The sequence below is a fragment of the Bos javanicus genome, chromosome 28 (genome assembly GCF_032452875.1).
Source record: "Bos javanicus breed banteng chromosome 28, ARS-OSU_banteng_1.0, whole genome shotgun sequence".
Taxonomy (NCBI): Eukaryota; Metazoa; Chordata; class Mammalia; order Artiodactyla; family Bovidae; genus Bos; species Bos javanicus.
The window spans coordinates 27,753,619-27,771,360 of record NC_083895.1 but is presented as its reverse complement, the minus strand read 5'-3'; the positions used below and the strand labels follow the sequence as shown (position 1 = coordinate 27,771,360).

General features: G+C 45.5%; 1 protein-coding gene across 1 annotated transcript in view; it reads right to left on the bottom strand.

Moving 5' to 3' along the window:
* LOC133240433 (core histone macro-H2A.2) overlaps positions 1 to 17,742 on the bottom strand; it is a 52,933-nt gene that overhangs the window by 1,625 nt on the left and 33,566 nt on the right. The window contains exons 3-8 of the mRNA XM_061405214.1: positions 15,053 to 15,159; positions 13,596 to 13,793; positions 11,922 to 12,032; positions 10,427 to 10,526; positions 7,061 to 7,150; positions 721 to 895 (exon numbers count right to left, since the gene is read on the bottom strand). Coding sequence (XP_061261198.1) covers positions 721 to 895; positions 7,061 to 7,150; positions 10,427 to 10,526; positions 11,922 to 12,032; positions 13,596 to 13,793; positions 15,053 to 15,159 — 781 coding nt within the window. The remainder of the gene's footprint in view (positions 1 to 720; positions 896 to 7,060; positions 7,151 to 10,426; positions 10,527 to 11,921; positions 12,033 to 13,595; positions 13,794 to 15,052; positions 15,160 to 17,742) is intronic.

The window sequence follows — 17,742 nt, the reverse complement described above, 5'->3', positions numbered from 1 at the left end:
TAGAATTGTGGCAGGAAGCTAAGCCTCATTCCTTCCCTCTCTGCCTTCGGGTGTGACTCAGCTGTAACATCTTCAGACTGTAAATCATATCTTCGCTATGGAGGACTTCTCTCGAGAGGGTGTTCAAAATTAAAGCAATAACTCCCTCTGGCTGTGAGTGTAAAGGGAGAGGCCATGCTACATGTGAGGACAGACAGCCTCATTATTTGCCTGAAATATTGCTCCCGCGCCCAGTTGGGGTCTGTGGCAGAGAGAGCAATCATTTCTCCAACCCCTGAAAGCAAGCCTTTGCTGAGGACCTTTCACTTCTCCAGCCTCTGCTGCAGGGATTCTGAGACCTGCATCCTAACTCTGGGCTCCCTGCTGCTGGTCGGTGGACCATGCTTTGAGAAGCAAGCACCTTCGAGCCTGGTGTTTCCCATTCTGTGTTCTAGACAAGGCACAGCTGGTGGGCACATGGACTTTGAACCTGGCTCTCAAAAATGAACTCTGCCTCCTGTTCCTCCTGGAAGCTACCTTTCTCTGTTTCAAACGATGGAAGCTGGGATTCTCACTCTGTCGCCTGGTCAAAGTGCTTGGCTGCCGCTGGCAGTCCTTGGTTATGTCCTCTGGGATGGCCAAGCTGGATGTGACCAAGTGGGGGCACAGCTGGTTCCCAGGGAGAAGGCTGGATGAACTGACCCAGCATCCCTGCCGCCCGCCCAGAAGAGAACATCTTACCTGCCGCTGGGGAAGGGCGGGAATGCCACCGACTTCAGCTTCTTGTCCTCTGCTGCCGAGAGGCAATTTTTGATGGTCTCTTCAAGCTGTTCTTCACATTTGTCAGAGCCCCACTGAGGGATGTGACAGTGGATGACAAATTTGGCTGCAAGTCCGCTCGACTGGCTGACGGCAGCTGGGACATGAGAGAGAAATGCTGCAGGTTATTTCTTATGTCTTCCCCTTAAGCCGGGGGTTAGGCTGAATCTCCTGTGTCCTCCTTAGGAGAGGAAGAGCCGTGTCAGAATTGCTTTTGACAGTTGGCACAAGTTTCGGGTAAACAGTGAAAACAGATGTGACAGCATGCCACAGATGTTCACATGGTCTGCCTTCTGGCCTCCTAATCAAAGGTATGGGGCTTCCCAGGTAGTATGTGTGCAGTGGTAGAGAATCTGCCTGCCAATGCAGGAGACGTGGGTTCGATCCCTAAGTTGGGAAGATCCCCTGGAGGAGGGCACGGCAACCCACTCCAGTATTCTTGCCTGGAGAATCCCATGGACAGAGGAGCCTGGCGGGCTGCAGTCCATAGAGTCATAAGGAGTCAGACATGACTGAAATAACTTAGCACAAACAGAAGCTGGAACAGGCAAGGAACAGCTGCTTTAAGAAGGAACCAGCCCTGCCAGCACCTTGATTTTAGTTTCTTAAGACTCATTGCGGCCTTCTGATGTCCAGAGCGCTAAGACAATGCGTTTGTGTTGTTTGAGTCTACCAAGTTTGCGCTAATTTGTGCGGGTCTGTAATAGTTTCTAGTGATAGGAAACTAATACAATGGCTTTTTAAAAATTGACAAGCCCTCTCTTCCCTCCCCATCTGAGATCCTGTCTGATGCAGGCCTTGTGCTTGGTGATTTGAGGACCCTCCATAAATTGAGAACCACTCTATGTTGTACACCTCCTTGGACAGGGACTGTCTTTTGATCGTCCTTGTATACCTAAAGAGCCTGCAGCAAGCAGGTGTTCACAACAGGTTGTGAAGTTAGATTACGCCTGCTTGGTCTCATAATTTCAGTTCATACTCCCTATTTTTATTTTTTACTCCCCCAAACCTCTGCTGTCAGTGCCAGAGCTGATAGTGAGGAGTTCTAGGTAAGTCCTTGTGGCCACTGATCTCCAAAGGAGCGGTTGGGTCTGATCCACTGGCCACTCTCTGGCCCCTTGGGGGTGTTGGTGGCTGCAGCCACCTGCTGCTTGCCTCTAAGCCACCCACCTTGTGGAGCTGGGGCTCTGTGCCACTCAAGGAACCAAATTTAGCAAAGGTCCCCCACCCTCCTGCAGTGGCCAGGCTCTGGGAGACAGGGGACTTCGAGCAGGTCACGCTGCTACAGCAGCGTTTCTAACAAATATATGTCTGTCACATTCCAGAGCAGCATGTGGGGTTGGTTTAAAACACTTATTTGGAATGTATGATGCCCACCCAGTACACGAGCTGTGTTTTCTAGTGATGTCCATCCACAGTGCTGAAGAGGCTATACTTGCACAGACCAGGGTGGGTGGCGACACATGCAAGGGGCGTCCCCCGCCTGTCGGCTATAGCTGTGAACGCCCTGCCTTCCCAGTGCCCAGGCTGGTGCCAAGTGTCTGATTAGTGAATGAGTGAGTTAGGGAATCAGTTGATGTAAATACTGAGGCAGCAGCGGGCATGACTGGTTGACTCTCCGACCACGTACATTTGTACACCAGAAGCAGAATGTTCCCACTGGCCTTGTGGTTCAAGGGAACCCAGTATCGTGGGGACTGGCACTGCCTGCTTGGGGCAACTTCCCTGAGGGCCTCACTGTTCTTATACGCTGGGGAGATTTCAGCTCCTTACAAACCAGGTTGATTTATTTTATATATGTTTAAAATATGATCATGTTACCAGCTGAATGATACTCTTTTTAACATTAAAAGTAATTTTAAATAAGAGAAATGTACCCCTAATGGGAGTGTTAAGTGAAACAAGAAATGTGTTAAGTTAATCAAGAAAAAATGGCATGCCTTCTCATCCCCTCTGAAACTCTCTATTTACACTAGTTTTTGTTGTTTCTTTCTTTCATGTTTTTGGTCCATGCTACATGGCATGTGGGATCTTAGTTCCTCGACAGGGATTGAACCCAGGCTCCCTGCAGTGGGGACCGTCAGGGAAGTCACTACTCTAGATTTTGAAGGAAGTCCATGGTAGCAGGTCAGCCTAAAACAAAGCATTTTCATGGCACCTGGAAATGGAAACCCCCGCTTGTAGTTGTAACGATTTAGTGTTCTCTAGAGGTGCCAAGGTGAAGGTCAAGTGATCTTGGGTCTTGGAACCCTGATATTTGGTAGAAACATCTACTAATTCTCTTTATGTGATGTGATGTCCTCTGGTGAGTCACCTTCACTTGGTGGGGACCATGCTCTCAGATGGCAGAGTGGCTGCAAGGAGCCTCTGGAACCTTCCTTCAGGGGAGCCCAACACCTTTTCAGAGTCACCATCATCAAGTGGACGGCAGGGTGGCCCTAGTCCTGCTGGGAGGCTGCGGCTGCAGCTGATCCTTGGTCTCCATGGCCCTGTGCTTTCTCTCCTGCCTCAGTTCCCTGCAGCAGCCCCTCCTTCTCCTGTCCACCCAGGCCTATTGTTCTCTCTGCTGCCACTTGGCCCTGGCTCCTACAAACCATTTTTGTCCTCAGTTTTCATCAGCTGCTTACCAGTGGTCTTGCTGGAGCCCCAGGTCCAACAGGTGCCCATCAGAGTCATTGCTCACGCCCAAAGCCAGTTCCCCTTTCTCTGTCTCTGGCACCACCTGTCAGTCTCCTCTGACCTGCCTCACTCCAGGCCCATCTGCTTCACTTTCACCACCATGTCCCACCCCTCTCCCATCCAGCTTCCCGCCTGGAATCTGGACGCACTTAGAATCGCTGTGGGCTTGGACCGAGATGAGTTCTTCCACAGGGAAGTTGTATTTGCTTCTGTGTCATCTGAGGACTCTACCATACCCAGGTCACGTCCCACTAGCCTTCCCAATTGAGGTTTTGGGGTCACAGTGGAAATCCACAGGAGTACCAGCGTGTGGTTCAAGTTCCCTAGTGAGGCTTTTCCCCATTGGTCTACCCAATGCCAAGGTCAAGACAGGTACTGGCTGCCCTTTCTGCATGGTGGGTCCATGTTTTGCTTTCTGTTAAACTGAAGGTGTCCAGGCTTTGGGTGGGGTCTCTTACTGGACACTCCATGTTGGAAATGTATTCTTTCTTACAATAAGGACATATCTTTCAAATGATGGTGTTTTGAAACTGAATGAAATATGGTCTAATTTACACCCTGATGAACTATTTCCCCTTTTCCAGATGCACCCACACAAAACCCTTCTTCCCAGGGAGATAACTGCTGTTTGGCCCCGGGGCCATGAATACTTGGACCTAACAGATGTATCTGCTTTCTTAGCTCATGCTTGTTTCCTGCAGCCCTCTCAATCCTTCTGGATTCATTTCTGTTTCTCCCTGTGAGGCTTCTGAGGCTTCTGTAGTCCTTTCAGCAAGAGTCTGCGGACCTCTGACTCTCAAGTTTTGCTATCTGAAACTCCACACCTTTTACCCTCCCTGTTGAATAATAACAAACAACATGTGAACTTCTTAGTGCAGTCTTCCCCCTTGATGCTTTGAAGACACTTCTGTCCCCAAGCATCTTTGTTGCTGACAAATCTGCTGGCAGGAGAACCATCTTTACAAATGCCCTGCCTTTCCGTAGGCTGCTTTGCAGGTTTCTCTTGATTTTTGGAAATGCCACCACGATAGGCCAGGTTTTGGATTTATTTTGATGTTTTAAATATACTCAATAATGTTTTCAACCTGAGGATTCAAGGGTTTCATTCTGGAAAATTCTCAGTCAAGATCTTTTTTCTTTTAAATTGAGGTGTAGTTGATTTATCACATACTAGTTTCAGATGTACAACATAGTCCTTTAGAATTTTTATAGATTATACTCCATTTAACGTTATCATAAAATACTGGCTGTATTCCCTGTGCTGTACAATATATCCTTGTAGTTTATTTCACACATAGTAGTTTTAACTCTTCATCTTTTTATTAATTATTATTACTAATTTTCTAAACTTTTTGGCCCGTGATACAAGATCCTAGTTCCCTGACCAGAGATTGAACCTGTGGCCTTGCAGTGGAAGTGTGGAGTCTTAATCACTGGACTGCTAGGGAAGTCCCTTCATCTTTTTACATACTGCTTCTCTGCCTCCTATTTCCTACTCTGGAACTGTTTGGAAGCATGTTGGAGGCTCTCGCTTTGTGTAGAGAAGCTGTTTTTCTCTCCTTCCCACCCTATCAGGCAGTTTGCCGGTGTTTCCCCAAGACCCCCCGTTAGGATCCTCTCTATCACGGATGACTCAGGGCTCTGTCTCTGGGTTATACAAGGGATGGGGTAGACGCAGGCACTCAGCTGATGGGTGACGTGGCCCTGGGCTTGGGTGAGGGGCTCTCTGCACCCTTCTGCTTCTCTAGAAAATGGATTTCACCCGAGCCAGAGCCCAAGGAGTCAGTCAGAACCTTGGCTTCCTGTAAGGGCTGGGAGTTTCATCCAGCCCTTTCTCTCAGCAGGGAGCCTGGCTCGCGTCCCTTCCAAGTGTGAGGTGACTCTAGTTCCATCAGGTGACCTCCTGATTTCTCTGCATGTTACCAGAACTGCAGCCCAGCTCCCACATCCCTCACTGTGGCTGCTTGCAGCTCTCCTATCTCTGTCTACATGGATGCTTATGTTTTATGTCAGCATGCTTCTGTCGTAAAGTTTTTTTTTAATTTTTACTTATTTTCGGCTGTGCTGGGTCTTCATTGCTGTGCGAGGGCTTTCTCTAGCTGTGGTGAGCAAGGGCTACTCTCCATTGTGGCACACGTGCTTCTCATCGCAGTGGCTTCTCTTGCTGCAGTGCCTAGGCTCAGCAGTTGTAGCACAAGGGCTTAGTTGCTCCACGGCATGTGGGATCCTCCCGGACCAGGGACTGAACCCATGCCTCTTGCACTGGAGGCAGATTCTTAGCCACTGGCCTACCAGGGAAGTCCAATGTCTTAAAATTTTAAAAAGGAAATTCTATCTATCATCGTATGATGAGTGGTATGTGCAGCTGTAAAGTGAGGACACGTGTTCTTTCTTGATCAGTAGCCCTATAACTTTTCTCGCAATCAGATCTGATCGTGACATTCCCCAGCTTCTATTTTGAAAAGCACCTCTCTTAGTCTATATAGAGTCAAATCCAGACCATTAGCACAGCCCACGGGACAGGCCCATCTCTGGCTGCTGTTCATCTCCTCCCTGCTGGCTCCTGACCTTGCCTTCTCACACACTGTGTCCCTACTGCCCACAATGTCCTTGCCCCCGCGTAGATCTCACATCCTCACATGTACTTCCCCATCTCCCCAAGCAGAGTGTATGGCTCCCTCTCTGTGCCCCACTTATGTGTCTGTCTCTCCTTCTCGACTGTCCAGTGCTGGAGGACAGGAGTGGGATTTCTTTGTCCTTGGCACCCCTGCCCCAGGGCAGCACTTGGTACCAACTAGATGTCCCTGGAGGTAGGTGTGAACACGGATCTGAAGTCAGACCCACTTGTCAAAAAGTTACCTTTGAAAGTAAGTGTTCAAACAAACAAAAACCTGTGCACAGGTGTTCAGAGGAACTCTATTCACAGAAGTCAAAGGTGGAAATGACCCAAGTGATGAATGGATAAACAAATGAAATAGTATTCAGCCCTAAAAAGGAATGAAGCACTGATACAAGTTACAGTATGGATAAGCCTCCAAACATTTTAAGTGAAAGAAGCCAGACACAAAAGATCACATATTATACAATTCAATTTATATAAAATATCCAGAAGAGGCAAATCTATAGAAAGAGAAAGCAGACTGGTGGTTGTCAGGGGCTGGGGGAGGGACGTGACTACTCAATCCATGTGGACTTTGTACAGACGGTGATAAAAAGTTCTGGGAACTAGGCAGTGGTGACAGAGAAGCAGCACTGAGTATTCTTAACGCCACCGCACTGTACAGGTTTAAAGGTCACAGTGGTAAACTCTGTCATGCATTTTCCACACACACAGAAAGTTACCCAACCGTTCTAGACCATTTTTGGGTAAGCTGATGATGCAAAATGGGCCGTATCCAGACACTTTATAGTCCCCATGGTGTAAGAAATGATCCATGTGGGCCTGCTCAAGTTATCTGAGAGATGCTAAAACACCTTCCTGATTGGTTGCTGCCTGTTTTGCTCTGTGAACTGAATGTGTGTGAACAATGTCCTGCTGCTAGAGGGGAAGGTGGTTGGGGACGTGACCCAGTTCCACACTTACCTTCAGCTACTTCCAAAGGGCCCTGGGACTTGCGAAGCTCCTTTACTGTTTCCAAGAACTCCTTGCCCCCAGCCTTTTCCAAGGCCTTACCTGTGAAGGACAATAGCGGAAAGCCATTGTGGTTGCCCTTTTCAAAGCCATTAATTTACACTGGTTGACAGTTTTACTAGGTCTTAAAAAAGTGCTTAGAAATTAGGAATCAACTTTTGCAATTACATCCCGGTTACCGGGCTTCCCTGGTGGCCCAGCACTTAAGAATCTGCCTGCCAAGGCAGGGGACAAGGGTTCAATCCCTGGTCCGGGAAGATCCCACATGCTGCGTGACAACTAAACCCATGAGCCACGACTACTGAGCCAGTGCTCTAGAGCTGGTGAGCTGCAACCACTGAAGCCCGTGCGTCTAGAACCTGTGCTCTGTAATGAGAGCCACTGCAATGAGAACTCCGTGTGCCCCAGCCAGAGAGTAGCCGCCACTCTCTGCAACTAGAGAAAGCTCTCATGCAGCAACAAAGACCTAGAACAGCCAAACTAACTAACTAAATAAATAAATAAACTTTAAAAAATTAAAAAAATTAAATCCTGGTTGCCATTGATCACCGGTGGCAGGGGTCCCTGTGCTTCTATCCAACAGTACTTAGATTCTAGTAAACTTTTTTTCAAAAGAATTATTTAATATTTTATTTCACTTACTATTGCTTCTAATGTATCATAGGAATTATTTCCCCAAAATGTTAACCACAGCTGGATTGAAAGAATATTTGCGAAATACAGTAATGTTGTTTCCGTAACTGTACCACACTATAAGTCTCCTAGAGAGTCAAAGGGGTTTGCCTTTGTGGAATGTGAAACAAGAGCTCAAGGAGCAGAAGCTATGGAGGCAGGTCTCAGCCCTTTAGTGAGAACAGGGAAGAGACAAAGAAGCTGCTCTGAAGATGCAGAATGCCTCACTCCCAAATTAGAAATTTTAAAAATGGCCCAGAAAGACAACAATAAAAAAGAAGCCTCAGAAGTTTGCAAAGAGGGAATTTCTTGGTGGTCCCATGGTTAGGGCTTGGTACTTTCACTGCCGAGGCCTGTGGTGTGGCCAAAAAAAAAAAAAAAAGTCTGCAAAGAAAACAAAAGTATTTATAACTTTAAGGTTTAGGGTTAGATAAATAAGGTTTTCTTTTGTTCAACTTATGTATTTCTTAACTTGATATTTCATTTAGAAGAAGTCTCCACTGTAGAGGAAAAGGATACTGGAGATATAAAAGACTGATCCCTCTTGAAAGCAAAAAGGAAGCATAAGAAAAAACAGGAGAGGCATAAAATGGGAGAAGAAGTTATACCATTATGAGTACTATCAAAGTAAGTCAGTGGTACAAGTTATATTGTTGCCAATTGACACAAACTCTTCAAAGGACCTTTTTAGGGGTTGATTTGTTCATAATGCAGTCTCAATGACATGAACTCTTAATGATCTTTTTAAAAAATTAAGGACTCAGAACCTCCACTGGGTTTGGGATCTGACCTTGAGTTTTTGTTCCAGTTCTAGTGTTTTTTTCTGTTCTACTACCACCCACCACTTAAAAAATAGAGCTATTTTTATTGTTTTCCTGATATAAAAATGCAAATACTATAGAAATGAAAAAGAAGGTAAAACTTTCAAAGATGCTGCTGCTGCTGCTAAGTCGCTTCAGTCGTGTCCGACTCTGTGCGACCCCATAGACGGCAGCCCACCAGGCTCCCCGTCCCTGGGATTCTCCAGGCAAGAACACTGGAGTGGGTTGCCATTTCCTTCTCCAATGCATGAAAGTGAAAAGCGAAAGTGAAGTTGCTCAGTCATGTCCAACTCTTAGCAACCCCATGGACTGCAGCCTACCAGGCTCCTCCATCCATGGGATTTTCCAGGCAAGAACACTGGAGTGGGGTGCCATGAGCCACTAGGACACATTTAAGGCAGAGCTCCAGATTAAGGCCACTAGGGGCAGGCTTTCCAAACTCAGTGAGTTGAGAACAGTTGGTAGAGCCTGGGCTGGGTTTGAGGAGTGGAGGAGTTTTCACCATCTCTATGTGCAAGAGAAACCCTGTGTCTCTGTAATACTAGTTTCTGTCGTTTGTTTTTGGTGTTTCCCCCACCCAGTGCTATCGTATCTCCATTTCAGCAAAGCAAGTGGCCTGTGACGCCAAGGGGGACACACAGGTGAGCCCGGCAGCCTGGGGCCCTGGTGCTGCCATCCAGGGCTGAACTACTAGTATCCACCCCAAATCACCTACCTCAGGAGCAAGTCCTGTATCCCAGGAACAAAACCCTTTACTCATTTCTGTCTTGTAAAAATGGGTGAGATGGTGACCATCTAGTTGCCATCTTATTATTTCTAGTGTCTGGAAGCTTACCTTCCTAGGTTCCTCCACCTAGCCTGGTACCACTGGTGGGACAGGTGGCAATCCACTGGTGAAATAATTCAGTGTATAGCCTTACAGACAGCCTAACTTGTTCCAGATGTCAATTTCCTTTTTACTAGTGATGTTCTGAATACTGCCACTTAAAATATATGTACAGGTTTACCCAAAACAAGCACAACAATACTTAGAGTAACACTACTCATTATAGCCCACATTGGAAACAGCCCCAGTGCCACCAGGGGTACACTGGATCAACAAACTGTTATATTCCTACAACGGAACACTGCACAGTATAGAAAATGAATGAACTACAACCATGCTCAACAGCATGCGTGGATTTCACAAAGCTGAGCTAAAGGAGCCAGACACAAAAGGAGACATACTGCATGACTTCTATAAAATCTAAAACAGATGAGACCCCTCTATGCTATTAGAAGACAGGAGAGTGGTAGGGACTTCCCTGGTGGCCCAATGGCTAAGACTCTGTGCTTCCACTGTAGGAGGCATGGGTTCAATCCCTGGTGGGGGAACTAAGATCCTGCATGCTGTACAGCGCAGCCATAAACAAACAAACAAACAAAAAATACAGAGGACATCATAGTGGGCCTTGTGGGGTGCTGGCAAGGTTCTGTTTCATGATCACGATGCTGGTCACACAGTTGTATTCATCAAGCTGTGCACTAATGATCTGTTTTTGTATAACACTTCAATAAAAATTTCAAAAATATATGCATATTAAAAAAATTAGTTTTTGATCCCTGGGTCAAACCTGGGTCTCCTGCATTGCAGGCAGATTCTTTACTGTCTGAGGCCCCAGGGAAGTCCCAATACTTTAATGATGTTCAGTTAAACACAAAGGCAGAGTTTGACTGACAGGGTCCGCCAAGCAGAGGCTATCCAGCTGACAGAGACCAGCCTCATGAGAACTTGCCAGAACAGTAGCTATTCTAAGGCACTTCTCCTGAAGTCTCAGAACCTTACCTATATCTTCCTTGAGGTCAATTTCGGCTGTGGTTGGGTGGACGATGCCCTCCACTCTCATGGAGCCAATATGGCTGATGTCACTCTGGGTCAAGGACAGCTGCATTGGGAAGAGAAGATGGAGAGTTGGGCGAGATAAGTCCTATGGAAAACCTTCGCATCTGTGCATTCTTTCACTGATTGCCAACAGAAACGGCTCTACGTGGAAAAACCATCTCAAGTTTCCACGTGTGTGGTTTTCAGTAGGCTCTTTTGAGCTCAGTGGATTTGATATTCACCCTGAGGTTAGCAGCACGCAACAAATCTGCCTCCTCTTCCAGGAACAGGAATGGGATCTCCCTTCCTTTTCTTCTCCCTAAAGATTATGCCCTCATTTCTCATCTGGGGGGGTCTTGGTGTTTGACGTGGTAGTTTCTGAGTAGCTCCTGCAAGAAGCTACTCATGTCTCAGCATTCTTTTCAGAGCAGCACAGACTTCTGGTGACAGGGACGCAAAGCCAACCACTTCTGCGGGAGAGAAGGGATGGGCTCCGGGATTCTGACCTGCCTGTATATGGCCACCTTGTCTTTTGGGGACCCTGGAGCCACACTTGTGAAATGCTGCCCTAGGGGCATGAACTGAGTGGAATGGAAACCATTCTCCATCATCTCCCCACCTGAGCAAGAACTTCTTGCTCCCCTATTTAAGTGAGAGAAAGCAAATCATCTCGTAACCAGACAGCCCCTAGAGCGGATGTAACTTCCACCTCTTTGCTCCGCTGCTTTCATCAGTGATAAATTAGGAACCCGCCACTTTGATGTGCTTCTCAAAACATGCTCTTGCCAATGGCTTCAGAAGAGGTTCAACCACTGTCAGGCTGCAAACATTCGCTACCTGAGATATGATTAACTGACTCTTTCCACACATGTCTTATTGCAGCCCCAGTTGACTTAGTAGATAAATTGTCTCTTATGCGTGTGGGAATGAATTATCTGCATGTTTGGCGGGGGCTGCTGTTGTACTGCTGAAAACTGTTCAAATGTATAACCCAGTTTGTTTTCTTTCTACAGCCTAGAAAGGCAAGCAGACTGAATTATTGGCAAATAATTCACTTCTAACACCAGGGATATTCCGGGAACATATCTTTCTATTTTCTTTCTATGATAAATTACATCACACCATGTAAAGCAGGCCTCCCAAAGGCTGGTTGAGAAAGTTAGCTATGGATTTTTTTGGTGAGCACCAGAATAACTGGGACATGGGAAGCAGAAAGATACTGAGCAGAAAGATCCACTGGCTGACCAATGTCAGCATAAACAATTCTCAGCACTAAAGAGTTTGTTTATCCTCACAATGCAGACATTGCCATAGCTTTTTAGTTTAGAAATGAATACAAGACCAGAGTGAAAGTTGTATCAGGGAAGGAATGGATGAAGGCGGCATCATTGCTTGTAAACAGTAGGTTATAAAAATGCAGTAGTGCTTTATGACAGCACATTACAACCTTCTTTATTACCTTCTGCCCTAGAACAAGGCTCTTAGAAGACAGGATAGTGAATCCATCCCCTGGCCCGTCTTCAGAGGTGGAATTTGAAGTCCCTTCTTTATCGCTGTCCTTTGGTTTGGACTGTTGGTAGAAACCAGAAGGACAGATGAGAAATCATCCAGAAAAAGCCCAAAGTGGCTTTTAAGTCTTTCCTTGGTAACCACCCCGTTGGATATAAAAGCAAGTGGTCAAGTGTTAGGTTCTACTGTTTTTGATGGAAGGAAGCAAGGGATACCAATATGGGGAAAAAAGGATACTACAAAAAATAAAGTGTATTTAAGGGATTCTTCAGAGAAGGCAATGGCACCCCACTCCAGTACTCTTGCCTGGAAAATCCCATGGACGGAGGAGCCTGGTAGGCTGCAGTCCATGGGATCGCTAAGAGATCGGACACAACTGAGCGACTTCACTTTCACTTTTCACTTTCATGCACTGGAGAAGGAAATGGCAACCCACTCCAGTGTTCTTGCCTAGAGAATCCTAGGGATGGCGGAGCCTGGTGGGCTGCCATCTATGGGGTCGCACAGAGTCCGATGTGACTGAAGCGACTTAGCAGTAGCAGCAGCAAGGGATTCTTATGTACCCACAGTCCTTACTCAAACCTGGACACAGGTATGTTATTCTTGCTCTTTTCAACACCTGCACGTTATGGAAGCTGGGGTCATTCACAGTACACTGTTCAATCTCCCTTCTCCCCAGGACTCCCTGGGGCACAGCGGCTGAGAAATGAACTCTTTTGTCATCTTTTTAGTCATCACAGAGGTCCAAGGAATGAAAATTTGAAACCCCCAGAGCAGTGCTATCCAACAGAACTTCCTTCCTTCATGGAAATGTTCTACCTTTATGTTGCTCGGTACTGTCAAGCATGTGAAATGTGGCTGGGGCAACCAAGGAACTGAGTTTTATTTCATTTTAATTAATTTAAATTCAAATAGCCAAATGTTGCTAGTAGTTGCTGTACTGGGCAGCATATGAAAAATATGACTCCATAAATGGTATCTCTGAGTTATAGCTACTTAGCATATCAGGTTATCCAAACACCTGAAATGCCAGTGGCTGAACTCGGATGACTCTCTGTGGAAGGCTAGAGATGTGTCAGCATGCCACATGGGGGAGGTGGGAAGTAGTGTTCCAGGCCAGCATCTCTCACTGAAGATTTTGGTGGGGGAAGTGGAAGGGGTCCGGAAACGTGAAAACCACCATGTCTGGGGGTTGGAAATCTCTAGTAGACCCTGCATGATTATCTGAGCTGGTCTCAAAGACTCTCTACTTATTTTTTTAAGATTTTTTGGATGTAGCTAATTTTTAAATTCTTTATTGAATTTGTTACAGTATTGCTTTTGCTTTTATGTTTTGGTTTTTTTGGCTTCCAGGCATGTGGGATCTTAGCTTCCCAGCCAGGGATGGGTCGAACCCACACCCCCTACAGTGGAAAGTGAAGTCTTAACCACCGGGCTGCCAAGAAGTCCCCCTTTTATTCTTTTTCACAGACATTCCTATCATTTCCTCCCCCGACCCACCCGCAGTACCAAGCTGAGGCAAGTCCCCAGTCCTTTGGAGATGCTGGCCACATCCTCCTCTTTGGATGGTTCAACTTCCCTCCTGTTCTGAGTGTCCGGGGCTCACAGATACCACTAGGCTTACCTTTTTGGATGTGCGTGGTTTGGCAGCCTTCGATTTCTTTCCCCCCTTCTTTCCTGACGTGGCCTTCCTTCCTCTTTTCTCCGGGGGAGGGGAGAGGATAGTCTCTGACTTGCCCTTTGTCCCTCGCTTTTTGGCCAGCAGTTCAGGGTGGATTCTGGGCAGGACACCTCCGCTGGCGATGGTCACTCCTTTTAGCAGCTGAAGAGAGACGATGCGTGAGCTCAGACAGCAAAGAGCACGTTGGTTCTGGACTTAAAATGATTCTAAGTGTTGGCAAAGAAAGTGTTAAATCTGGTCTCTGCTTTCCAAAGAAACTGCATGATACACGATTTAACCGGTTTTCCCTGTCTCACCGGTAGGGCTTTTCTCTGTAGGTATCTAAGGCAATCCACAATTTTGTTTGGAAAACAAAACAAGCAAAGTGAAATGAAAGCGTAGACAGGGTGGAACCAGGGATGTTGCCCAGAGCTCGGAAATTCCAGACATAACAGAGGATAAAGAGCTTCAGACGTAGGAGCACAGCTTGACAAAGTGGGGTTCAAAGGTTAATGCAAGGGCTAGACTCAGTTAACAACCTCCCTCACTCCTTTGATCATGCATTCCATCAGTAAAATATGTTTGACCGTGCACCTCCCAATGGATATCTGTTTACTCTAACTAATCGACATGAACGACCACACTAATACATTTTGCACATTCTATGGCAGTGCTACTCCAAGTGTGGTCTGCAACCAGGGCCCGTCCACAAGCTATTAGTTACCCATCTGTGGCAAAAGCGCTACAGAAATCATGAAGAAGTGTCTAATAAGTTGATAGAGTTATTGTTTATCTATTGGATCTAGTAACAACAAAATTGTAGCTGGTAGTTTGTATATTTTTGTCTTTTAATTTTTCTAGTAATTACTTTTTATTTTTGGAAATTATCAGTTCATGTTGGATTGGAAATAGGAACTGATTCTTAGCCACAAACAGGTTGAAAAAATAAGACCAGAAAATAAATATAAATGAAAGTTCTTATACTATCCACCCGCTACCTCACACAACTTCGGTGGGGGGGATGAAGGTGGGAATTTACTTGATTTTGGAATCAGTTTTAAAGTATAAAGGGTTAGTTTTGATAATAGAAAGAAGGACACTTCTGCCCTCGTCAGAATAAATCATCAACAAAGTTTGGGTGAAGAACCTGTAAAGAGAAGAACACGTGTGTACCACACCTCCCCTAGCAACACACAGAGCTTGCTTTTAAAGAGGAAGCGAAGCTCTGGCAAGATTCAAAATATATAATGGAGTCTATTCCAGAGACAATTTTATTTTGAATCTCAATCCTATACTATCTGAATGTTTCAGTGTAGATGTGACTGGGCACTATAGCAGGAAGGATTTCTAACCAGCTGGGTCCACAAGCAGTAGTGTTTGGCAAATCCATTTGGTGGCTGGTGTCAATGCTTCAGACGTACCTGGTTGAGCTCCTCGTCATTGGCAACAGCCAGCAGGATGTGTCTCGGGGCTATCCGGGCCTTCTTGTTGTCCCTTGCTGCATTCCCAGCCAATTCTAGAATTTCCGCTGAAATTTTAAGGGAGTGTTAATAGGCAATCATGGAATGGGGTCTGAGCTTTCCAAAGCTTTTCTTTGGAAATGGTCTTTGAGTTTGATCACTTTTACTCATTTGCGATTTTTATGTCTGGGACTGGAAAGAAATCCAGAAAACTGAAAAGTACTCAGGTCACAGACATGTAAGATGTTTTAGAAAGGCCTGATATATGATCCTGTGGCAAAGTCTTCTAGCTGTCCCTGGACATTAATTCTCCCCCATCTTAGCGGTAGACCTCTGATTTTTTGCTGAGCCCATAATCACAGGAATGAAGACAGTATTCCAACCTCCCTTGTTGATAAATGTGGTCATGTGACAAAGATCTGGCCAATGAGAGGCAAGCAGTCGTGTTGCATGGTACTTCTGGGAAGTATGCGTCAACGAAAGGACAGTGCTCTTCTTCCCTCTTTACTGGCAGACTGAGGACACGATGGCTGGAATTTCAGCAGCCACCTTTGTCCAAGAGTAAGAAGTGTGGATTACAGAGCAACAAGATAGAAAGAACCAGAATCTCTTATGACTGTGGAGCCTCCTTGTCTTCTATAGACTTCTTTTGTATGAGAGAAAAAGAAACTCTCTTGTTTAAGCCACGTTCAGCAGAAGTTAACCCTTATTAAAACATAACCCTAATATAAAACCCGAGTTTCTTTCACTGTGCAGCCATTTCCGAGGAGAGCTGAGACCCCTTTCAGAATCTCCTTCCTCTTCACTTGATGCCCTTGGTCTCTTACGTCCTAAAGGAAAGTGGATAGAAAGAACTGATTCATACTCAGGGGGTGAGGAACTACTTAACCTAAAAGATGAACTCCTAAGGGGAATACCTTCAAGACCTAGGAAGGGAGGTTTGTTGGGCCCAGGGGTTTTTCACATATCCCTCAGGACGTAATCATGGCTCTGACTTTAGCAAACATATCATTTGATAAATGTGAAAAAGTTTAAAGAAAAGAATATTCCTAAAAGTATTTCACATACTATCAAAATTTTGGAGTCAATAATTTTTTTTTTAATCCATAGAATTGGTTTATACTCTTGAATGCTTTCTCCTTCCATCTTTGTTTTATTATTATTTTTTTTCTTTCTCAATTTTAGAAGAATGTTTTGCTAAATCAAATCTGTCTGCCTTCAAAAGTATGAATGAGCCTGTAAAAAAAATTCCTTCCCTAGAAAGAATTCCTTCCCTAGAGAAAGAGGCAAAGTGCCAATGTATCATATGTGGGGGTGGGGGGAATTGTATGTGCATGAATGTGTTGTATGTATGTGTACAGGTGTGTGTGTACGTGTGTGTGTTGAGGGGATTTGCTGGTACAATGACATATATACTAAGCCCTAAAATTAACAGACAATTTTGCATGAGTCTATACAATCAACCTAATTTCAAATAAATCAACACATGCAATTGCCATCATTCATAAAATCTATGGCAATAAAATAAAAACTTGGCATAAATACGCCATATTAACCAAGCAAATGTGATTAACAAAAAATTAGAATAAAATAAGCATTAGAGTTAAATATTTATATGGCATTTCCATAATGAAAAGCGCTAAATCACTGCAAATTCATTCTCACAACATCTTTTCCAGGTTATTAAGCAAGGAATATGGTGTTTACCAACAGTTCATTTACACAGTCATGGCGTTTTCTGAATCAAAGATTGAGGCACCGTGGTTGAAAAATATGAGCAGGCTTGTTGGGAAAGGAACACAAGAGCATTTGAAATGAATGCCATATTAGATATCTAATCTGGTTTGCTGCCTTCAGATTGTTGCGCAACTTATCTTTCTTTTAAAAAGGGTACCCAACAGGGCTTCCCTGGTGGCTCAGTGGTAAAGAATCTTTCTGCCAACGCAGGAGACTCTAGTTCGAACCTGGTCAGGGAAGATTCCACGTGCCGCAGAGCAACTAAGCCCGTGCGCCACAACTCTTAGGCCTGGGCTCTAGAGCCCGAGAACCACAACTACTGAGCTCGTGTGCTACCACCACTGAAGCTCGAGTGCCCTAGAGCCTGCGCTCCAAAACAAGAGAAGCCACAATGAGAAGCCCGCGCACTGCAAATAAGAGTAGTTCCTGCTCGCCACAACTCGAGAAAAGCCCACTCGGAAGACTCAGCACAGCCAAAAAAATCAATCAATCAATCAAATTATACAAAAGGAAACCCATCTAAAGAGGTGTCATCGTAAAGTCTTCACAATAGGCTTGTGTTATGACTCTAGGTTGAAATGTATAGTACCCCACTGAGCGCAATTAAAAGGACTTTCCTATACCTGCTGACCCTAAGGGCCCCGAACCTGGGAGGAAGGAGCACTCCACTCACCCCTTTGTCCAGATGGGTGGAAATGCGCCTCTGAGTTTTAAGCTTCTGAACAGGTGAATTTCTTTTAGCATCATGGACTGTAACTGTCCTGCCTCTGTCACAAGCATTTAGAGGAAGCAGTTAAGGATCCTCTCCAGGCTTCATCAAATTAACCCTCAGTATGAGAGGCCGGGCTAATGGGAAGCTTGCAGCCTTCAGGAAGCCCCTGAAGGCCAGGTGATTTTCAGCTTGACAGACAGAT